General features: G+C 39.3%; 1 protein-coding gene and 1 pseudogene across 3 annotated transcripts; one reads left to right on the top strand and one right to left on the bottom strand.

Moving 5' to 3' along the window:
• The first annotated feature begins 807 nt into the window (after positions 1-807).
• Positions 808-16,459, top strand: LACTB (lactamase beta). Of its 3 annotated transcripts, none has more exons than XM_045449489.1 (6): positions 811-1,827; positions 2,263-2,329; positions 4,450-4,640; positions 4,933-5,284; positions 6,484-6,649; positions 15,670-16,459. In XM_045449489.1, exons 1-6 carry the CDS (start codon positions 1,465-1,467, stop codon positions 16,199-16,201), a joined length of 1,671 nt encoding a protein of 556 aa, XP_045305445.1. In that variant the 5' UTR covers positions 811-1,464; the 3' UTR covers positions 16,202-16,459. The 3 variants fall into 3 exon arrangements, with proteins under 3 accessions (XP_045305447.1, XP_045305445.1, XP_045305446.1); XM_045449490.1 differs by having other exon boundaries at positions 813-1,351; XM_045449491.1 differs by lacking the exon at positions 15,670-16,459 and having other exon boundaries at positions 808-1,827; positions 6,488-6,643.
• Positions 16,460-17,090: 631 nt separating this feature from the next.
• LOC123583627 lies at positions 17,091-18,811 on the bottom strand (annotated as a pseudogene).
• Between the last annotated feature and the right edge of the window lie 5,779 nt (positions 18,812-24,590).

The raw sequence follows: 24,590 nt of genomic DNA, 5'->3' as shown, positions 1-24,590 counted from the left end.
AAGAGTACATAAAATATATGTACAAATTTAAAAAGAATACTAAAATGAGTGCTCATTGTGACCACCACTAGCTATGTCTTTTACATTTTTGTCTTTGTATTTTTGTTCTCTTGTTGTCATGTGCTTGGAGTAGTGGGGCTTCCAGCAATGCCATCTGATAGAATGCACCTGTCCATTCTAACTGCAGGTGGTGCTCTAGAGACCTCTGTGAGTTTCAGTGCCAAACCCGAGTCCTAGGATACCCTGATCTCTTGCTGGTAGTGGCTTTGTTAGCAGCCCCAGTGCTTTATAATTATTTAGCCCCAGTGTCTCCCTAATAAATATATATATTGAAAACTAAATATGCATAATTGTAAAATTGAAATGGATAAGTGTTTAATTATCTTTAAAATTAACATCGCCATTACTTGTTCAGCAATAATTATACACCTTTTACATGTAGCAATTAAAAAATGTTTTAATGTTTATTTATCTTTGAGAGGGAGAGAGACAGAGACAGAGACAGAGAGAGTGTGAGCAGGGGAGGGGCAGAGAGAGAGCGGGACACAGAATCGGAAGCAGGCTCCAGGCTCTGAGCTGTCAGCACAGAGTCCCATGTGGGACTGGAACTCACAGAGGGCGAGATCATGACTTGCGCCCAAGTCGGTGGCTTAACCGACTGAGCCACCGAGGCGCCCCTTTTTGTAGCAATTTGATGTTAGATTTCTTATTTCACAGTAATCTCCGATCATCTACAGATGTCAGAAATGATAGCTAATTGTAAATTATTTCAAGTGCAAAAAAACGTTTAAATGTTTGCAGCAAAAAGAAAAATTGTTTTTAATATGGGCCTGCATATAACTTAACGCTTGATGTGATGTAACGCTGGACCTCCAAAAGTAGATTTTAAAAAGGACTCAAGTAAATGGAAGGAGCTGAAATGAGGCATAAAGAAAGGACATGGCAAGAGAGAATTGGGGGGTTGGATGCGGTGGAAGGAGATGCCTGCAGAGTGGCTGCTGTGTACGTGGCGCTGTTCCAAGAGCTGAGAATCCAAAAGTAAAAGTCACAGCTCTCCAAAGAGGTCATAGCCTGTCTGGTAAGCAATCAGATAAGTTCGATGAAAGCGTTAAGTATTATTAAGGAGGTGTGAGCACTGGGGGGTCAAAAAGGTGTGGCGAGTACTTCCGCTGGGATGGCAACTGGGAAGGCTTCCCTGAGGAGGTGACAGTTGATCTGACGAGAGGCAGAGAAGAGAAAACCGGTGCGGGGAAAGAAGAAACATCAACAAAGAGACCAGGCAAGGAGATAAAGGGATAAGAGGAAAGGCTCGATGCTATCGGCGCTCCCGAATCCGGCGTCGACTGCTAAGGTCTGCGCGCGGTCACCGCCTCCTCATTTCCATCCAGTCCCCTCCCCTCCCCGCGCCTCTGCCGCCCGCCCGGCCTGCGCGAGCTCCGAGGCTTCGGTCTCGCAGCGGACGCCATGTACCGGCTCCTGTCAGCCGTGACGGCCCGGGCCGCGACCCTCGGAGGTTCGGCCTGGGGCCGCGGGCGGCGCGCGGCCCACCACCGCGCTGGCCTGCCGCCCCTCGGCCCCGGCTGGGTCGGGGGGCTGGGGCTGGGGCTGGGACTAGCGCTCGGGGTGAAGCTGGCTGGCGGGCTGAGGGGCGCCGCCCCCACGCAGTCCCCAGGGGCCCCCGACCCCGAGGCGTCGCCCCAGGCGGAGCAGCTGCCGCCGCAGGAGCAGCCCCTCGCTCCGTGGTCTGCACAGACCCCGATGCTGCCCCCTACCCGGCGCTTCGCCAGAGCCATCGACAGCAGCCGCGACCTGCTGCACCGGATCAAGGTGCGGAGACGGGGGCGTAGGCTGCCGAGAACCCGGCGCCCCGCCACAGGCGTCACCCCGGAATGGGGCGTCTTGGTGGTCATCTCCCGGGCCCGAGCGGACCCCACCCCAGGCGGTGGGATGCCTGCGGTCGGCTTCCGAGAAGGACTTCCCGTTCCCCGGCCGCCCGGCCACGGTCAGATGTTCTTGGGGGTTGCCCAAGTCGGGGCGGAGGTCACCTCGCCCGCCTTGGGGACCGCCCCTTCGCCCTCAGTGCAGACCCGGCACGCCCCTCACCGTTAACGGCGGGCTTGGCCGAGCCGGGGTGGGCAGGGCCCGGGCGGAGGGGCGGGGCGAGGGCGGGGCCTCGGGAAGGCCCTAGAGGTGGGCGCTGGCTGGCGTGCGAGGTGTTTCCGCCTGTCTTTGAACTGTCTGTTCTTTCCCCTTCGCTCTTAGGATGAGGTGGGCGCCCCTGGCATAGTGGTTGGAGTCTCTGTAGATGGAAAAGAAGTCTGGTCAGAAGGTGGGCTCAGAAAAGTGTTATTTAGTGGTTTGTTTTGTGCCAGTTGGCGAATGAAGTTTTGATGTTTTACCGCGTGGAGTGAATCCCATGAAATGTTCAGTTTTCCTAAGACCATACGTGTTGTAGAGAAAACAATTCTAACGGAATAAAGAATGGGGCCTTCTGTAAACAGCAAAGTTTAAACGTGATTCTTGAAGTCATAAAGACGGCTTGTGTCTAAGGACTAGATTTATCGTCCTGAAAGTTGTATATAGAACAATCTGTCACCTCCTGCATATTTGTAGATAACACTTAATGCTAGTTAAATTTTAGTTAACAATTTATTGAGCCCCCTTTTCTGTAAAATGCACTAAGAACTAGGGGTATGCGTAATTCTCTTAGTGGGTTTTACAATCTACTTTATTACTTTTGTTTTTCCAAACAAAAACTAGAGACGTTGGGAGAGAGATTTCTAATCATTTTATGATACTTTTATCAAAGCATATTTTATAATTTGATTTACTTACCCATTGCACACGAATTGGTCCAACTGGTCATTCCAGGTTTTTAAGAACCCTACTTTTAGGAAATGTGTCAGATATCATTTAAAGGAATGAGTACTTGTGGGGCGACTGGGTGGCTCAGTCAATTAATTCCTATTTTGGCTCAGGTCATGATTTCCGGGTTGATGGGCTCCGTGCTGGCAGTGCAGAGGGATTCCCTCTCTTTCTCTCTCTTCTCTCTCTTCTCTTCTCTCTCTCTCTCTCTCTCTCTCTCTCTGCCCCTCCCTTGCTTTCTCTCTATTTCTCTCTCTCAAAATAAATAAATAAACATTTTTTTTAAAAATAAAGGGCTGAGTGCTTTTTTAATGTTTATTTATTTTTGAGAGAGTGAGTTGGGAGGGGCAGAGAAAGAGAGAGAATCCCAAACAGGCTTCATGCTGTCAGTGCAGAGCCCAGTGCTGGGGCTTGAATTCAGGAACTGTGAGATCATGACCTGAGCCAAAATCAAAAGTCCGACACAATCCACTGAGCCATCAAAAATTATGTAAATGTCAGCTTTATGGGTGAGGGCTTTATTTTTATGTAAATATTTTTCAGCATAATCTCCATTTACAATTTAAAAACAATCATTGTATCCTTTTTGTTCTTTTCAGATTTCAGTTCTTATCGCTTAGATTTTCACACTTTCAGCCTCCAGAAGATAAAAACAAACTTAAAAATTTCTCTAGGACTTTTTTCTTCTGGTTTGCAGCTGGGGTAAACTGATGGTTACCTACATTGGGTTTGCAGGACACCTTTTCATGTTTACTTTTTTTTTTAAGTTTATTTATTTATTTTGAGAGAGACTGAGTACAAGTAGGGGAGGGGCAGAGAGAGAGGGAGAATCTCAAGCAGGCTCTGGGCTGCTGGTGCAGGGAAAGTCAGGAAACTGTGAGATCATGACCTGAGCCAAAATCAAGAGTTGGTTGCTTAACCCACTGAGCCACCCAGGTGCCCCTCACGTTTACTTTTCCTGCGTGGCTATTTTAAGGAATTTAGTGGAAACTCAAGAATCAAAAATAAATATAATCAGAGAACAAAGATGTTTTCTTTAAAGAATATAGAATAACTTATGTGAAATGTGGAATAACTGAATTGTTGAGATAAACTAAGAATAATTAGGATCTGAAGCAGATAGAAAATTGCTATCGTGCACAGTGTGTAATTTTGGCTCAGTTAGAAGATTCTTAGCCTTACTGTTGGCAGTGTTACTGAGGTTCTCTTCCCTTAAGTGTTGACTTTTTTATAAAAGTGTAATATCAGGGTGCCTGGGTGGCTCAGTTGGTTGAGCCTCCTACTTCGGCTCAGGTCATGATCTTGAGGTTCATGAGTTCAAGCCCTGAGTCGGGCTCTGTGCTGACAGCTCGGAGCCTGGAGTCTGCTTCAGATTATGTGTTTCCCTCTCTCTGTTCCTCCCCCACTCGCAGTCTCTCTCTCTCAAAAAATAAATAAACGTTAAAAAAAAATTTTTTTAAGTGGAATATCTTTTCCTTTAGATAAATACATGGGATGTTTTAAGATAGTATTGCTTCAGTTTCTGAAGATTCTTTTGACCATGAAGCCTGTTAATAGTGACTTTTTGCTTTTCTTTTTCTAAAGGTTTAGGTTATGCTGATGTTGAGAACCGAGTACCCTGCAAGCCAGAGACTGTTATGAGAATTGCCAGTATCAGCAAAAGCCTCACCATGGTTGCTCTTGCCAAATTGTGGGAAGCTGGGAAACTGGATCTTGATATTCCAGTACAACATTATGTTCCTGAATTCCCAGAAAAAGAATACGAAGGTGAAAAGGTGATGAAACTCATAGTTCATTTTACTGACGGCATGTTAAATGGTTTAAAAGGTTTCACAAAATTCTTCAGTTTGTTTTTAATGATTGTTAATGGATTAAAGTTTTTTTTTTTTATCCAGATGATAAGTGATTGTGTATTTTTCTGAAACTTAAGGCTGGAGATGTGAACATGACATGTTTTTCCAGCAGCAGTTTAAAATGGAAAACAGTACTGAGGCATTATTCTAAGGCTACTAACTTTTTATTATACAGTTTAATATTATAATTGAATTTCCATGTTTTTACAATTAGGTTTCTGTCACAACAAGATTGTTGATCTCCCATTTAAGTGGAATTCGTCATTATGAAAAGGACATGAAAAAGGTGAAAGAAGAGAAAGCTTACAAAGCCTCGAAGATGATGAAAGGGACAGTGGAATCTGACCAAGAAAAAGAGTTCAAAGAAAAAGGAGGCAAAAGTAACGAAAAGAGTGACTTTGCTAAAGCTAAGATAGAGCAAGATAATGATGCCAAAGGCCGGAATTTAAAACCTGGCAAGAAAAAGAATGATTTTGAACAAGGCGAATTATATTTGAAAGAAAAGTTTGAAAATTCAATTGAATCACTAAGATTATTTAAAAATGACCCTTTGTTCTTTAAACCTGGTGAGTGTTAATTCCTTCTCTTAACAAAGTCATCATTATTGAAGTATTAATTTTCAGAAAATCTAAGATGATCTCACCCCGAGAGCACTGGATGTGGTTGATGATTGCGGCATGGGTTTCGCTGTTAGACAAGTGTGTGCCTTTTAGTCTGTAGTTCTTGACACAGCCTACCCTCCAGGTAGCGAGTTGTTTAGATTTAGCCTTATCAGTCATTTAGTGGATTTTCTGTATCAAGAGATTTTTGAAAAATTAGGGAGAAATGTGACAATGTTCTCCAAATAAAATCTGGACCAAAGAGGGCATGATAAAATATTGCCAATATGTCAGTATTTAGTGTCTAATTTAGTGTTTAAATTGCTCCACTTATTTTCTGCTTTCACTCCTTAAAGAAAATAGTTTTCAGCAACTTCGTTTTATTTCCGAAAAAGCTGACTACAAAAAATTTTTGTAAACATATTTTTTGGCATGATGCCTACCAAAACCACTTAATATCTTTGAATTTACCATAAGCTTATGTACTTCTATTCCATTTCTATTTTAAAAGTTGTTTTCTACCATGAAGACATATTATATAGGTATAATTAATAAGGACAAAGGAATAGAATTCTGGATTTTGTCTTAAAAAATCAGGTTACAGTTATTAGCACAGATCATATAATCTGTGTTTCCAGAATCCCAAATGATATAACGGTATGTATTTGAAATGTATCTGTATTTGAATATATATTTGTATTTTAATGTGTATTTGAAACAAAGTCTTTCTACCTACATATACTTTATTAAAATAAGAAAGTACACAACTAATTCATGCCTTAAACAATGAGTATTAGATATACTAAGAACAAGACCGTTAACTCAAGAAACCAAATTTGCTTTTCTTCCCCTTTCTGTTTTGTTACCAGTTTGAAGGATTTTAATTTAATTTTGAGGAAGGATAAGTTTGCTTATTCATTATCGCAGAAGGAGTAGATTCATGTGAAATGTTAAGTATTCTGATCTTCATTGAATCATGGAGTAAGCAGGGCCATTGCAAAGTTGACAAAATTTATTAACATATCACCCATTATCTTTTTCTAAATGCTGAAGTAAAATATTCCAGTTGTAAAGGTATGCCAGTTTTCAGTGGGAAACGTTTTATGATTGTAAATAATAATGAAGCATTTTCTTTTCTTCCCTCCCCCTTGCAATGATGTCTCAAGGTAGTCAGTTTTTGTATTCAACTTTTGGCTATACCCTACTGGCAGCCATAGTAGAAAGAGCTTCAGGATATAAATATTTGGACTATATGCAGAAAATATTCCATGACTTGGATATGCTGACAACTGTGCAGGAAGAAAATGAGCCAGTGATTTACAATAGAGCAAGGTAAATGATACCGTCTGGTGCGTCTAGCTGTATCACATCTTAACGCTATGTTGTTCATTAAAAGTCAGACTTTCCTTGTCTCCGTTCCAAAATCACATGTGCCACATTTTAGAGCTTTTCCGCATGTCTGTTTTTCCATCTATAAAGTAAGAGAAATTGAATGTATTTGCAAAGTACCCCAAGTTCCTCAGATGAAAGACAGCAATAATAATTTCAACTCATTATTAATTGAACCAAAATTGCACCTATCATGGGCATCTATAATATGCTCTTCCATCATCTCTTTTCTTATGTTGTAGCTAATACTTTACCTTTTATTATTTTTTAATGGTTTTTCAATTTTGAAATGATTTAATACTTAATAGAAAAGTTACAAGATGAAGTCCAAAGAATTCCCATATACCTTTCACCTGGATTCCCCAAATGTTGTCTTTTTACCACATTTACTTTATTCATTCTTTTTTTCTCAACCATTTGGAAATAAGTTGCAGACATGGTGCCCCTTTACCCGTAAATACTTAAATATATATTTTCTAAAAATAAGGACATTCAGGAAATGAATATCAACACAATACTTCTATCAGATCTACAGACCTTATTCAAATTTTGCCAGTTCTTCCAGTAATGTCCTTTATAGCAAAAGAAAAGGAAAAAAAATTATTTTCTGGTTCAGGATCTAGTCTAGGTTCATACATTACATTTAGTTGTCATGTCTCTCAGAAGTCACATGAGGTCAGTCCATCCCATTGTTGGTGATGGTGACTTAATTGCTTTTTGAGGTGGCACTGATAGGTTTGTCCCCTGTAGAAGTTTGAGTTATTTAATTGAAATGTATCAAACTAAAATTTTATCATAATTTTTACTAGTGATTTGTAAAAGGGGTATTGGGAGAGAATTTTTGAGACTAATGACTATGATGAGTTGTATGGTTGTGTTTTCTTTTGCATTTCACTCATTACTATTTGGTTTGTTAGAAAGGTAACACATTTAACAAAGCAACTGTTACTTTTATTTTGTATATTTTTCTTAGTTCATGCTTTGCAAATGGCTTAATGGTACTTTCATAGTGGGATTATTTTAGCTTTATCTTCTTATCCCTTTATTGGTTTTGTTCAGTCTTCTGTTATAGTTAGTTAAATTGCCATTTTAAAATTACCAGTTTATTTAAAAGGATTAAATGTACATTGCAAATCAGCCTGAAAGAGGTTTTTTTGGATCTAAAAGAAATTAGGTTAGCAGCAAACAATGAATTTTAATTTTAAAATGGCCTATGGTTCTCAACCTCTTCAAACAATTAGTGTTTATTATTTTTAGATCCCACATTACATTCTCCTGGAAAGCATAAGAAAATGCCAGAGTTTGTCAATTGAATCTAAAATGATTCTCTAGTAAAGATGGCATAGATGCATGACCTTATTTTGTTTTAAATCTAGGCATTTGATAATGCTTATATGTAAGGGGGAGAGAACATTAGGTGTAATCACTGAGCTTCTTTTCTAAACTGAAAATGAAGCCTCTATGAAGGTACAGACTGCAGGGCAGTTATTTGCTGTTCGTGACTTGCACGAAAATCAAAATATGGCATATGATGCTGAGTTAATTTCAGCTTATCTCCCATTCTTAAAATAAGAAAGAAAAGAAGAGGCCGTGGGTTTCCATTTCTTTTGTTAAAGGCTCCTGTCAGCTCTGATTTGTTAGATTTTGATAGTACCCAGTGGAACTAAAGGGGTAGTTGATTCATTTTAGTTCTATTAAATGGGCTGCTGAAAAAGGGCACTAGAAGAAGGGAATATTGTTACCTATGAAAATGGTCTGTCTGTTTGCTTTGCTTTTGTTTTACTTACTACAGTATCTATTTGGGCCTCTAAAACTCAACTCTGATTATTTTTTTGGTAATAATTATTTTAAAAGAACTTAAAAGCACTAGCTTTTAAGGAAGTATAAGGAGTATAAGTATAAGGAAGTATACTCCTTATAAGGAGTATAAGGAAATTTCAGAGATACGGTTTTTTAAAGACAAAAAAATCTTAAAGTAAAACTTAGTAAATGCGTATGTTTCTATTTGTTTATATTAAACAAGTTCACTGCTTTGTTAGTCTCCTGACTCCTTGATCATAATCATAAATTTAAGCATATTTATATTATCATAACAGGCTTGTTAGAGTTATTATAACCCAAGAGTAAATACGTATCATCTTTATCACTTCTCTGTGTGTATATCTGTGTGTTTAAAATAATATCTCCCAGTGTCTGTCACCTGTTTAGGGTATTTCCCTGGAATCCCATCCCAAAATACTACTTATATTTCTTTGGCCACAATTTTAGCAACAGGCCACACTTAGCTGTAAGAGATGCAGAGAAATTAGTTTTTAGCTGGATACATTGATGTCTTGAATAAAACTGGGATTTTCTTAAATGGAAGATGAGGAGCATTGACTTAGTATACACAAATAGATATATTAATTCTGTATAACAAGCATATTCTGTATAGGCAAGTAAAGTAAATAACCCTTTAAGCAAATACCCATGGGGGGAGTGGACTGAATATTCTTGTACTGAAAGACACTCAGTTTATTGATAGGGGAATCCCTAGTCAGTGCATTAGCTTATTTTCATTTTATTTTTTTAAAGAATATGAAAAAAAATTTTTAATGTTTATTTATTTTTGAGGGAGAGAGGGAGACAAACAGAATCTGAAACAGGCTTCGGGCTCTGAGCTGTCAGCACAGAGCCCTATGTGGGGCTTGAATTCACAGATTGCGAGATCATGACCTGAGCCAAAATTAAATGCTTAACCCACTGAGCCACCCAGGTGCTCCGCCCTTTTTTTTTTTTTTAAGATGTTTATTTTCATTAGTTTATTTTTAGACTCTGTTCATATTTTCTGAGTTTGGCATAATAGTTGGCAACAAAAATCTCTTTTATAATTGGATGGGACCGAAAGCTAATACAATGGATGCTTTCCAAAGTGTTTACTATAGTTTGACAGTGTAGATATGGTCTGTACCTCCAGTTATTATCTTTATGATTATTACTTATTAGCTTTGTTTGCTACAGTATCTTCCATAATTAAGCATTGTTACTTAGGTAGCTCTTTTCTGTGCCATTAGCTGATAGGCTCTCAAGTAATAGGTTCAATCCAAATGTTAATGCTAAATGTCAAGTGTGGGATTGGTTTTTATAATATGCATTTTAAATTCTGTGGGTTTTTAAACTTCTCATAACAATATAACATGAACTGGTGCATATTGATTTCTAAAGGGATTTAAGAAGCATTGTAAAAATAAAAATATTTTCAATTTCTAAGTTGATAGAGATTTCTATAGTTATATAATGCTGTTGTGCAGAATCTAGAGATTCTTAAATAAGTAGGAAGAGGCTGTTTGTCATCTGGCATTATTCCATCAGTTACTCAGTTACAAAGATGTCTCAGTAACTTACTCAAGAACTTGTGTCTATATTCCATTCTTTTTAGAGCAGAAATTCCTTAAGAATTTGAAATGGTAAACATATCTTTTAGCTGAACAAAATTATTTTCACGAAAAGTCATTAACTTGTTCTCTGTGAAAAGGAATCAAGAGATTAAAGCCTAGAATTTGTTTATTTAAAGTTTGGAATTCTTGATTGGAGTCTGAAATTCTCCATATTTTTATATTTTAAAAGAGGAATGCCTGAGGAGTACTAATTTCCAGCTTTGATATAAGCAGTTTGGAATGCTTTACTTTTAAAAGAAAGTTACTCACAGCTGATTATCAGCCAAAATATACTGGTAGTTCTCCCCTAGTTTACAAATTTGGAATTCACTGTAAAACATACATTACCCAATGAGAAAATGTATTTCTATTATGTGGTTTCATTTCGATTTCACTGGCTGGAATTAGGAGTGTAATCAGAGTTCAGGAAGAAAGTAAGGAGGCCCTAAAATATGGGAGAAGCCATAGGAATGAAGGAAGGGAAAAGGGTAAGTCACAAAGCAGAAGTTGAATCATAGAATTTAGCCTCTTGATGGATGTGAGAGTTGAGGGCAAGAGAGTCAACCAGGGTTTTAATGGAGATGAGAAATATGAGAAGAAGTTTTGGAAGAGATTAATTTAATTTTGGACATGTTCATTATGAGAAATGAGAAGACCACACACATATCAAGTCATTGGTTCTCAAGAGAGCATATTAAGATTCTCTGTAGGCTTTTTCCCCCCCTATGTTCAAAGCACATACCTTTGGCCACCCCTGCTTCTCCCAGTGTTATGCCTCAGACTTTTAGGGGACATAGAAGATTCTTGAAGGAAGGAAGAAAGGAGTGATTTTTCAAATTATATATGCCCACATTCCCTCCAAAGTTATGAATTTTGAGGGAAGGGTACAATTTTGAGAGAGGGGAGGCCCACAGGTGATTCTGATAAACAACTTTCCTGCCTTTCCCCAAAACCAGATTTGAGAATTATTAATGCTAGTAGAAACTCTGATTGTAATTTGGAACAGGGGCTGTGGAACTGATGGAGATTTATAGTTATCTCTGTAGAAGAGAACACTTGGGAAAGCGGGGCCACGGTGATTGAAGGAGATGTAGGGAATCGGGATTGAGATCTAGAAGCAGAGAGCAGACTGGCCCAAGGGGGAGTCTGAAGGAAAATCTGGTTAACAGTGCTGCAGGGGCAAATAGGATACAGCCTGGATGAGGGAATTAGGAGAGCCTTGAAAACCCACAAGAGAGCTGTTGAGTGACGAAAGACCAGAAGCCAGGTTTTAAGGAGTTGAATGACTAGAGAGGGTGAGTGCGTGGAAACAGAAGGTATGGGCTGCTCTGTGTAGTTGGGAAGTAAATGAGAAGAGAGAAAGGACTGACAACTGGAAGCTGTAACGAGGATAAAAAGATAAAAGGCTTTTCCCTCCCTTAGGATACAGAAAACCAGAGCATTTTGTGAACTAAAGTGAAGGAGTCAAGGCTCCTAGCGTGACATAGAAAGTTCTTTGTGACCTGTCCCCTGGCCCATGTCTTGTCTTCCAGCATCACCTTCTGCCACTTATCCCCTCAAACTCTCTGCCTCAGCCAAAAGAACGACTTTGTTCCCCAGCCTGGCCTCTGTAATCGGCCATTTCAACAAGGCTCACTCTCACTAGTGCTCAGGAGTCCTCACATCCATCTTGCTAATCACCCCACAACCTGTTTCTCAGAGTGTGGTCCAGGATCCAGCAATATTGGCATCACCTGAGACCTTGTTAGAATTGCAGAATGTTACCCCCTCCCCAGACCCACTGAAGAATCTGCATTTTAACAAAATCCCCAGGTGATTCATATAGTGCTTTGTAATTTAACTATCCAACAAGACTGTTAGCACCTTGAAAGCAGCCGGTGTATGGTTTAACCTGTCTCTCCAGTGCCTTCCAAGGTGTCTCCATTAAATATTTGGCCAACAAGTGATGTTTTCATGTATTGAAAACTTTTTTTTTAATGTTTATTTACTTTTTTTTTTGAGAGAGACAGAGACAGAGGCATGAGCAAGGGAGGGGCAAAGAGAGGGAGACACAGAATCCGAAGCAGGCTCCTGGCATTGAGCTGTCAGCACAGAGCCCGACACAGGGCTTGAAGTCATGAATGGTGAGATCATGACCTGAGCTGAAGTCAGACACTTAACCGACTGAGCCACTCTATATTGAACACGTTTAATGAGCACTCATTGGATGGCAAATACTGTTCTAGATAGGGGAATCATCAAGGGGCAAGATAGGTAAGGTTCCTGCTTTTATGGGAAAAAGACAAACAGGCTAAGAATTTCAGATACTGATAGGAAGAAAATAAAAGAGAACATGGGATAAAGAGTAACATGGAGAGAGGTAGGGGATCTATTTAAAATACATTGGTTTTAGACATGACTGATAAGGAAGGCTAAATTGCCTTGTTGCAAATACAGAAATAAGGCTGACACAAAAGAAGCAACGGAAGATGTTCTAAGTGATGAGATCAGAGAAGGAGGGACAAAATCTTATTGGATGGTGAGTCTCAATGCCATTAGACCCTCTGCCCCTTAATTTCACAAATATTTTATAATACTTCTTTTAATATCCTGAAATGAAAGTTGTAGATCATATAACCTATACTCACTACTCTAAAATAAAAGAAGAGGGGCACTTGGGTGGCTCAGTCAGTTGAGCATCCAACTTCAGCTCAGGTCATCATCTCACGATTTTTGAGCTCGAGCCCCATGCCAGGCTCTGTGCTGACAGCTCAGAGCCTGGAGCCTGCTTCAGATTCTGTGTCTCCCTCTCCCTCTGCCCCTCCTCTACTCGCACTCAGTCACCCTCTCTCCCAAAATAAATAAACATTAAATAAAGAAGAAATAAAAGAAATGTAATTTATAATACATAGTAGATATTTCAACATGTTTGTTTATTCAGAACATTAGAAGACATGATGAAGTCACATGCAAGTTAATACATAAAAGCATCGTAAATGTACCAACTGTAAATGCAGACCACCACAGGTATATTGTATTGGTGCTTCAACTCATGCCTTTGTTGGCCGCCTCTGGCTAAAGGTTTGAGCAAAATAAAGTGCAATCTTTCTTCAGTTTTCACAATAGTTACTTTCAAGAAAAAGGCATTGTAGAATAAAAACATGCAAAAAGTACTTTGTGTTTATGTACCAAATGGAGAGGTTTGAGGCTCAGCCCACTATAAATAGATTTTTTACTTCCATGAGTATCTGGTGGGATAGTGGAAGGTCTTACACGGTATGGGAGAATACCACTTTGTGGTACTTTTCCATACATCATAAGAAGTTTAGGACGCTTGAGCCTTTATCCACTAAATGTCAGAGCCCTCTAATAATTGTGCCACCTAAACAAATGCCTCCAAAAATTTCCCTTAAGGACTTAGTACTGCCTCTGTTGAGGACCATCAATTGTGTTGTAGTGCATCATAAAAAACTTGGGTTTTGTCCTCAAAGTGGTAACCATTGGAAGGTTTCAAATGGATGGAAGAAGGGGGAGGGAGACACAGTCTCAGGCTTCTGCATGGAGAATAGACTGCAAGGAGATAAAATGATCTCGGAAGTAGAACTGGTGGAACAAGGGTGTAGAGGCAAAAAGGCAGTCAGAGATGCAGGTAGTAGAATTAGTCTTAAAAATAATAGGACATTTTCATAAGTGACCGGAAAGGAGACAATAATGCGTGATAATGTAAATGCACTTTAAGATAAAAATGGCAGTTTGAGGCCATCTAAAGCACCTAGAGTAGGCTGGAATTTTCTCAGTGAAACAAAGGATATAGTTGTCTGCTCACTGGCCAGGGGTGGATGACCAAGGGTGGAAGAGATTGGAAGTAGCTCTTGTGAAGAACATACCAGATAATAACCAGGAAAAGAAGGAGATTTGGTAACAGTAGTGACAACCCTTAGCAAGAGCATGACTTGAGACCAGTCAGCTTTGTTGTGTGAGTATCTGCAGCCTTTCTTGGCAGATAAGGATCCAAAGAAAGGGGTGCCTAAATTTATTCAGGATTGGCGGATTGGTGAGTGAGGAACCCAAAGGTGCTAGTAAGACCACAGCTGAAACAGTAGTTCAGGCTAAAACAGAAAGTCAGGTGAGATCAAGAGGAATTCCAAGACCTGGGGAGATGCGGAAGAGTCCAGAGGGAATAGATGGGAGTCCAGGGGGAATAGTCACAATGAGGGCAGAGAGCAGGTTCAGTTGGAGAGTTTGGCAGGACTGGAAATCACAGTCCCAGGAAGAAATTCCCGAGTTTGAGACCTTGCCGATAAAGCAGCTGAAAGTAATGGTGAGCTTGAGTCTGACAGTGTTAGGAATAGCCAAGGTGGGAAGAAGATGAAGGTCATCACAGATGGACAGCACACTGCAAACCTGAGAGCACATTTTGTTATGCATCTTGAAAGAACGGATTCTCCTGAACCACGTTTCATTTTATGTCTAATTATTGGGTGATTTCATTCCATTTACCTAATATGGATGGTGCAGTCTCCTCCTATTAGAGTAGAAAGCTCATGAGGTCAGGCGCTTGGTCTCTTTTGTTTAACATTTCATTCCAGCATCTAAGCAGCGCCACACGCATAGTAAGTGCTCCACCAGTAATTGTTGAGTGTGTGAGTAAATGAAAGCTAACGTTTATTAGGTAGCTACCAGAAATGTGTAAAGGGATTCATGCACACATTCCTAACTCTGCAAAGCAGGTATTTTTGTCACCACTTCACGGATTAGGATGCTGAAGCAGAGAGGCAACAGACAGCCTGGGTTTGAATCCAACTCTGCCACTTACAAGCTTTGTGACCTGGGACCAGTTAATTTATACCGTCTGTGCCTCAGTTTTCTATCTGTAAAATAGAAATTATAGTGGTACCTACCTCCAACTGTCATTAGTTCATACTTACATAGTTCTTAGAACAATGCCTGGCACAAAATAAGAGATGTGTAAGTGTTAGTCAAATAAAATAAGCATATTTCACTAGCTAGGAAGGGTGAGTTGGGATTCAAACAGGTTTGCAAACTCCACTTTCTCTCACTACACCAAGAAAGTACCATGTGACATCGCTACACATAGTATTCCCATGGCATTTTTAACCAGGAGATGTAGTCTCCTTACAAATATTAATTTTATTCTTAAATATCCCAATGTATACACTTGTAGTTATAAAAGTTACATGTGGCACATGATTCATTGACCCCAAGGACTGGGAATATCTACCAAACAAGAAGTGTTTTTGCATATGCACAGGGTAAATGTATCATGTATAACAATCAGTACATTTTTACCAGTATTAAAAGTATAATACACTCAGAATGGGCAAGCCGTGCCAATAGGGGGAAAAAAAACACACATTCTATGCTTTAATTACTCAATTATTTATGTTTTTATCAGAATCTGAATCATACTGAAAATCAATGATATCTGAGAATGATCGCTCCATGAAAACACATTCTGTCTCATGTACATATTTTCCTATTCATTTTCATATGTAAAGTCAGTAGTAGACTATTAAATTTTTAATGACCATTCTTATTTCATTTTAGATTTTACGTTTACAATAAAAAGAGACGTCTTGTCAACACACCTTACGTGGATAACTCCTATAAATGGGCTGGTGGTGGATTTCTGTCTACAGTGGGTGACCTTCTGAAATTTGGGAATGCAATGCTGTATGGTTACCAAGTCGGGCTGTTTAAGAACTCACATGAAAATCTTTTACCTGGATATCTCAAACCAGAAACGATGGTTATGATTTGGACACCAGTCCCTAACACAGAGATGTCTTGGGATAAAGAGGGTAAATATGCGATGGCATGGGGTGTCGTGGAAAAGAAGCAAACATATGGTTCTTGTAGGAAGCAACGGCATTATGCCTCACATACTGGAGGTGCGGTGGGTGCCAGCAGCGTCCTGCTGGTCCTTCCTGAAGAACTGGATGCGGAGGCTATAAATAACAAGGTTCCCCCAAGAGGAATAGTTGTTTCTATCATATGTAACATGCAATCGGTTGGCCTCAACAGCACTGCTTTAAAGATTGCTCTGGAATTTGATAAGGACAGATCTGACATATCTTAACATCACAGGTACAAAATGAGCTGTTTTATTCTTGTTGTTGTCTTTGGAAACATGAAACTCCCAAAATACATGAGGTTTTTTAAAAATAGATTTGTAATAGAGTATAATTGAATGCAGAGAATTATGTACCTCTAATTGCTTACTTTTGTAATTGTCTTTTATTGTAGGATTAGTTCTTTATACTCAGGGAAGTAACTATTATTTTTACTTTTTGAAAAAACGTGTTAATTCTTGAATAAAATATTCTGATAAAAAATATATTTTTGAACGTGTAATGTAAAGCAAATGTCATTCTACAGGAAAGTTCAAATACTGTTATTTTAACATGACAGCAGAAACAAGTTTATGAGAAACTGTATATTATCTATTGCAGTTTAAAAGAACAAAAAATTAACTCATGGTTTCTGAGGCTTAAGAATTCAGTAGTCTGGCTGGGTCAGTCTGGCACCAGTCTCTAATGAGGTTGCAGACAAGATGTAGTCATCTCAAGGCTTCTCCGGAGCTGGAGGAAATTCTTCTAAAATGGCTTACTCACTTGACTGGTGGTAAGAGGTCTCAGTTTCTCACCATGTGGGCCTCTCCGTAGGACTGCCTAAGTGTCTTAGTCTCATGTTAACTGGCTTTTTCCAGAGCAAGTGATTCGAGGGACATTGAGAGAGAGGGACAGAGAAAGAGGGAGGGAAAGAGGGAGAGCCATAAGCCAGGCAGAAGTCAGTGTCTTTTATACCCTAGCCTCAGAAATCATACCCCATCACAGCTGCTATATTCTCTAGATCACACAGACCAGTCGTGATACAATCTTGGAGGGATTACACAAGGTATGAATATTAGGAAGTGGATGGAGATCATGGGGGGTCATCTACCACAGTCTGACCTCTGCTCTAAAAATCATAAGATTTTTAATGTTCTCAACCTAACAACCAACTGAGAAAAAGGCACTGATGTCTTCCTACTTCTCTCATTTTGAAAAAGGCAATTCCTGTGAGCAATGAATCAGATCCTGCTTGATGCTGTGGTCCTATCCGTTCCAGCTGTAACTGTTCAGCAACTTCCTGTAAACCACCTTTGAGATTTTTGCAGCTCTTCATGAGGTACTTCACATCATATATGACAGGAAAAAATAATCAAAGGATCTCCAAGAAGTCAAGTTCTTCAGGCAAGTTAGAGTTGGTCAGGATTTTCATTAAATAGCCAAGGTCATAACCACTATGAAATGATAACCATTTGACCCCTTCACGGAGGACCACTCCCGATGTCTTAAGAAGTTCTGCAAAGTACTGGGTCTCAATTCCTTCCTCCTCATGTTTTTTAAACTGGATGCCAGATGTTGTTAGTAGCTCTGTAGAGTCCTGGGCATACATGTCCTCTGTCAAATTAAATTTAAAATTAAACTGCCAAGTTGAAGTTCCTGGAGGGTATTCTCCTTGCTCATTCACAAATGTCAGTCCTAGCTGAATTATCTTTAACAAGTCTACATTAATGTCCTTTCTACCTACAAAATACGCTTATATCCTCCCAAGTTTTCCAAAAATTTCTTTCCATTATAGTATCCGCTCATAGCCCAGTATCTATCGTGTAAATCCGGTCTAGGTATGGATAAGATTCCTTGGGGGTAGTTCCTGAAGTATAGTTCCTCTGTATCTGAGATCTGTGAACTAAAGACAAGTTCCTTGCTCCCCACATGTGGAACATGCAATGGCACAACATATGTACAGTTATTGCTATAGACCCTCCTCTTCAGAAAGTGGGGAAACGGAAGACATACATGAGTTCTAGCAATTCTGAAATCCAACCAGACACAGGTTGGCAGCTCCTTGATTAGTACTCAAGGCCTGGGGATAATTCTTTGTTCTTGGCTATATTCTCCAGGCCGCTGGTTCTGCCCACTGAGTTATAATTTGTTCATGAAAGGTAGCATGTGTTGGGAGCTGAGTGGCTTTCTCAGCCTGCTTTCTGCTCATACAAGTTTGAGGCCCAAAGGCCTCTTTTGTGCTCTGTCCTTTCAATCTAAGTAGTGTTCCTGCCAATGTAATTTGTTTCAACCTGGCAAGTTTCCTACAAATCTCACAGGGAGGTGGAGGGGTGGGGGGGTGGGTTCATGTTAGTAAACATTAGAAACACTTGTTTCTAATAAACCCTGTTGTTTATATAGCCCTCTGAGGCACCATCTTGGTTCTTCCAGCAGTGAAAGGATTTTATAGTCAGGACCTCAGCTTCATCTTTAGACCATGTTTTCCAGGAAGTGCCCTAAATTTTATCTTTGCCTTGAAGCCATTTCTTAATTTTAGCTTCATTTGCCGTCTGGAGAGTCTGGGAATTTTCCAAACCATCCATTATTGATTCTTTTTATCAAGTAGTCCTTCCTTTAGCTTATGTCTCTCGTGCCTTTGGTATAACCAGCAGGAAGAAGGCAGGAGGCACATTGAACACGGGACATCTCAGCTGGATTCCCCTGTTTATTGGGCACATTTTCTACTTTCTGTGTTCCTGCAGGCAACAGTGTGGCCAAAAGTGTTTCTGCCACTACACAATTAGAATTCCTTTCCTCCGATTTCCAATAAGATTTTCCTTACTGTCCTTTAAGGCCACAGCTTCAGCCTCAAAGGCCATCATACTTCTGAAGGGTTTCTTCGAGGCTCCTGAAGTTTTCACTAACACCCTCTTAAAAGTCCATCCAACTTCCAGCCCCTGCTCTGTTCTAAATCCACTCCCACATTTTGGGTTTCTGTTATAGCCACACTCTATTTCCAGGTCACAAATCTGTAATATATAAAAAGCACATACTTCAGATACAATTCACAATTCATATACCTTAAAATTCACCCTTTTAAGGTGGTACAATTCATTGGTTTCTAGTATATTCACAGGTGTACACCCATTCAATTCCAGAACATCTTCACCCCAAAAAAGAAATACTCATTACCAATTGCTCCCCATTCCTTTCTCATCCGAGACCCTGGAAACCACCAACCTACTTTCTGTCTCTTTGGATTTGCCTATTATGGACATTTCACATCAATAGGATCATCCAATATGTGGCCTATTTCGTCTGCCTTCTTTCATTTAGTACAATGTGCATTAGTTATCTATTGCATTAACAAATTATCCCATCTCACAATTTCTGTGTTTCATAAATGTGGGCGCAGCTAAACTGAATGGTTGTAGCTCAGGGTCTGTCCTGTGGTTGCAGACACTATGTGAGCAAAACCTTCAGTCATCTGAAGGCTTGCCTGGGACCAGAGGATCTTATGTTAACGTGGCTTCCCCATGTGGCTATAGGCAAGAGGCCTCCATTACTTGCTACTGGCTTAAGGCAAGAGATCTCAGTTTCTTACCACATGGACCTAGCCATAGATCTGCTTGATTGTCCCATAGCATCCCCAAAGTTGAGTAATTGAAGAGAGGACGAGGTAAATGCCACAATGTCTGCTATAATCTAGCCTTGGAAGTCCTTTCTCATCGCTTACGACAAATTCTTCTGATCACACAGACCAACCCTGATTCAGTGTGGGAGACTGGCTCCGCAGATGGTTTCTTAGAGCGTTGACATATTAGGAAATTTTATTGTAACAGCCATAGACGAATATATTGGGGATACACTCAATTCAGGAAAATTCAAAAAGATAGCAAAGTTTTCCTACACTCTAATAAAAGAGGGGTTTTCTATACTTCTGAGCCCTAAGCCTGTTTCCTCACTTTCCACTTTGATCTGTAAAGGTAAATACATGGATGTTTCTGAGTTGGTTGAAGTATAGAGAAAGCAGCTCTGTCTCTATAACTGATCCGTTTGATCTCCTTATTCCTTTCTGGCTTCTGATCTCTAAGTCTTGTATTCATATTTGTCAAAGTTTTCAATCCATGCTGTTTTTGATAAACGTGAAAAGGTCATGCCTTCCTTTATTAAATTTAATGTTTAAATTTTAAAATATGTTGTGACTAAAAACAATAAAATTATGGCAACTTATTTATTTTTAATGTTTATTTAATTTTGAGAGAGAGAGAAAGAGAGCACAAGTGGTTGAGGGGCAGAGAGACAGAGACAGAGACAGAGAATCCCAGAGACAGAGACAGAATACACTGTCAGTGCAGAGGGCCCACTGTGGGACTCTGACTCACCAACCATCAGATGGTGACCCAACCCAAAATCAAGAGTCGGAAGCTTAACCAACTGAGCCACCCAGGCACCCCAAAATTATGGTAATTTAAGAAAATGGGGGTACCTGGATGGCTCATTCAGTTGACCATCAGACTTTAGCTCAAGTCATGATTCCATGGTTGTTGAGTTCTAGGCCCACATCAGGCTCACTGCTGTCAGCGCAGAGTCTGCTTTGGATCCTCTGTCCCCCTCTCTCCGCCCCTCCCCTGCTTGCGTGCGCGCTCTCTCTCCCTCTCTCAAAAGTAAATAGACATTTAAAAAATAAAAATAAATCAATGTTTCTGATACTGAAAGATACATATGCTTGCAACCTGATCATGCGATGTTATTGTATGCTTCGAGCTTGGGTACAGACTGCAGAGTGAACTGCTCAGAGGCTCCAAAGTGCGGACATTTGAATTAGGGGAAAAGGATGAGGAAAGAACGTTATCTGGGCATTGGGGAGAAGTGCCCTGTGACTGAACTATAGGTGCAGGAGGATCCACAAAGCGTGAAGAGCCTGCGAATTTAGTGAGTGTGTATTATGAACAAGGCACTTGCTTTAGATGTTTTTCATCTTCTTTAGGATTCTCAAAGCTCTGAGAAGAGCTGTGAACTTGCTCAGAAAATGAGGTGCTATGCAAATGTCAGGGCTTCGCAGACCCTAGATTAAGAATTCCTGTTTTAGAAAAAGAAAAAGAAAGAATTCCTGTTTTAGATATTTTTGCCATGATAACTTCTTGTCTCAATATTGTTAGAAACGGTCTTGATAAATGTACCTATCTCCCAGAGTGCTATCTCTGGTGTGGCGGATCCTTAATATTAGGGAAAAGAACTAAAGAGAACTTGACACAAGTCTCTTGTATTTGGGGTTGTTGTTTTGGTTTTTTTTTTTCCTGCAATATACAAGTTGTCAAGGTGATCATTAGCTACAAATTATTTTCCTTACCTTCCTGTACTAAACTGATCTTTTATTTTTATTAAACTTTTATTTTGTGAAGTCAGAAAAAAAAAAGCAGAAAGCACACAAGAGTCATATGGCAAATATTCAATATAATCCCAATACCCAGAATTTAAAATGTTAACATTTCATTAAATTTTCTTCATTAAAAAAAATAGTATCATAAGAGATAAAGCTGAAGACCCCTTCATGCCAAACCCAAAGTTCCAGCCCTTTTGCCCTACAGGCTACAGCTATCAGGAATTGGTATTTACCCTTCCAATTCCTTGTTTAATTTTTTCACAGCCATGTATGTATCCATAGCTAATAACAGTATTAACTTGTATTATTTACATTTATATAAATAGCATCATTGTATACATGTTTTATACATTCCCTTTTTAAATTTAACATTGTTTGGTGATCTGGCCAGTTTATTTTAACTGCTGTAAAATACTACATTGCTTAACTATATCGCATAATGTTTTCTCATTGACAGATTTTTTTTTTTTAGTAGGCAGTGCTGTAAGGAACATCTTTTTCTTGGTTGGACCATATGAAATTGCTGTTTTTGTAGGTCAAAAATATTTGAATAGGGAGTTTTTTATGATTAACCATTAGCCATTTGGATTTCCTCTAATGTAAATTTCCCACTTACATTCTGTGCTATCTGGAATAAGATAAATGAATGAAGTATTTCAAGAATTTACTGTGGGAGTGCCGAAGTGGCTCAGTCGGTTAAGTGCCAACTCTTGATTTTGGCTCAGGTCATGATATCACAGTTTGTGGGATCAAGCCCGGCATCCAGCTCTATCTGATACCATGGAGCCTGCTTGGGATTCTCTGCCTCCCTCTCTCTCTGCCCCTCCCCTGTGCTTGCACACATGTGTGCACACCCTCTCTCTCAAAAATAAATAAATAAACTTTTTAAAAAAATCTTAAAATAGTTAACATAACTATACTCTAGTACGGTAATGAGGTAGGTAAATAATTTAGAGAAAAATAGAACTTGAAAGTACGTGATTTTTAATAGGATCCTTTTTAATTAAAAACATACCATTAACAAAGTGCTTATTATGTGTTAGGCATTGTGCTAAGCACTTTGTATATGTTACTTCGTTTGATCTTCAAAACAACTCTATTAAGTAGAAATTATTCTTATTTTGCCTAAGGTCACACAACCATTAGCCATTGGAACTCATTGCAAACCCAGGTATATCTGGCTGTAAAGCCTGTTCTAATCATTATCTTGCCTTCCCATAAAAAAAAAAAGTCTCTAAAAATTTACAGATCCAATAAAAGTCACACTTAGTGGCATGCAATTTTATAGAGAGTAAAAATAGGTTAGTAAAAACTATATTTTAGATATTTATACTTTATAAACAATAAATAGTAAGTTCTTAAGGTACATAAAATGAACAAAAATAAATATATATTTGGATTTTAATTAGTAAACCTGGCTGCAAATAAAGAAAAGTACACAACTTTTACATTACTGCACAGATTAATATAAAGACAAGACGAAGGTGGCACAGTAGAGTCATGTTCTTACATTCCACCTCCTAAATACAGCGCATGACATATAAAATGGGAAGTGGGAAAATGAGAAAGACATTCACGGACTGAAGAACACAAACACAAAACACTGAGCAGAGCTGAAGCTAATGTCTGGTGAACTCTGGGTCCAGAAGGCAGTGACAGCTTAAATTTCTGTTCATGTGGAATAATCAAAACTAAAACTGCTTCCATAAGGCAAGATTTGAAGGTAGGCTTTTAACTAAATCTGACAGGACTATTTTCCCTAATTCTCATTCTAAGGTGAGGTTTTGCTAAGCAAGAAAATAACAATAGACTTGGTATAGCAATGAGGGAACTGAGCTAGGATAGGTAGAAGAGATAAACTGAGAAAATTATTCCGGCCTTCCCTTAGAAACAAGATTCAAAGGCTATCTGAGCCTGGGTTTAACTTGATGTAATTATTTATGCCTATAGTTAAGAAAATGTAGCATTAAACTCCTAAGAGGTTATAAGGTAAGGTCATTATTCTATAAAAGTAATTGTTTTTCTCTATAAAATGCAGTTATAAATTCTAACCCTTCCAGACGAAGATTTAAGGTTATTTTATATGTTTCTTTTTTTTAATGTTTATATATTTATTTTGAAGGAGAGAGAGAGAGCAAGCGTGCATGCATGCACACAGGCACCTAAGCAGAGGATGGGCAGAGAGGGAGGGAGGAGAGAATCCCAAGCAGGGCCACGCTGTGAGCTCAGACCCCGACTTGGGTCTTTATCCCACAAACTGTGAGATCATGACCTGAGCCAAAACCAAGAGTCAGATCCTTAACTGACTAAGCCACCCAGGTGCCCAGATTTAAGTTTTTTTCCACTGAGAATTACAAAGACACATTTCCAGAATCTCCGTTTTCAATTCTGGGATAGAATTTTAAAGCTTTGTATTCTGTGATAGGCAGAATACGGATGCCCTAATCCCCAGAACCTGTGAATAAGGTACCTTACACGGCAAAAGGGACATTGCAGATGTAATTAAATCAAGGATCCTGGACAGGGAGATTGTCCTGGATTATCTGGGTGAGCCCAATGTAATCACAAATGTTATAAGAGGAAGGTAGGAAGTAAAGGCCAGAGGAGATGTGATGACATAAGCAGAGGTAGGAAGATGTGGGGTCAGGGTCCAAGGAATGCAGGCAGCTTCTGGAAGCTGGAACAGACGAGGAAACATCTCCCCCCAGAGCCTCCAGAAGGGACATGGCCCCACCAACACCTTGATTTTTGCCATTTTGGATTTCTGATCTCCAGAACTGTAAGATAATAAGTTTATGTTTTCCTTGTTTCCCTCTCTCTCCCTCTCCCTCTCTGTCTCTGGTGTGTGTGTGTGTGTGTGTGTGTGTTTTGTTTTATTTTTAGAGACATGGATGATCCATTAAGTTTGATGATCCATTTAAGTTTGTGCTGTTTTAAGCCACTAAATTTGTGCTAATTTGTTACAGCAGCAACAGGAAACTGCATTCCAACTCTTTTTAGACATATTTCTAATATGGAGAATTTGTTGTCATTGTTGTTGTTGCTGGTGTTATTAAGAAAAGGCAAATGAGAAGGAATTCTAGGAAGATAGCAGCTTATTTTGCCTTTTTTACATTCCCACACTCCTCAGTAAGCAGATATACAAATTAGAGTAACAATGATGTTTGTGTAACCTTATGGTCATCAAAATGTCAAAAAATTTAGATTCCATTTATTAGTGGAAGAGATGGAGAAGGAGGAGAATGTTTTCATATATTGCTGGTGAAAAGCAA

This window comes from Leopardus geoffroyi, chromosome B3 (genome assembly GCF_018350155.1).
Source record: "Leopardus geoffroyi isolate Oge1 chromosome B3, O.geoffroyi_Oge1_pat1.0, whole genome shotgun sequence".
Classification (NCBI taxonomy): Eukaryota; Metazoa; Chordata; class Mammalia; order Carnivora; family Felidae; genus Leopardus; species Leopardus geoffroyi.
Note: the sequence above shows the minus strand (reverse complement) of the source record. Positions and strands in the feature narration are given on the sequence as shown.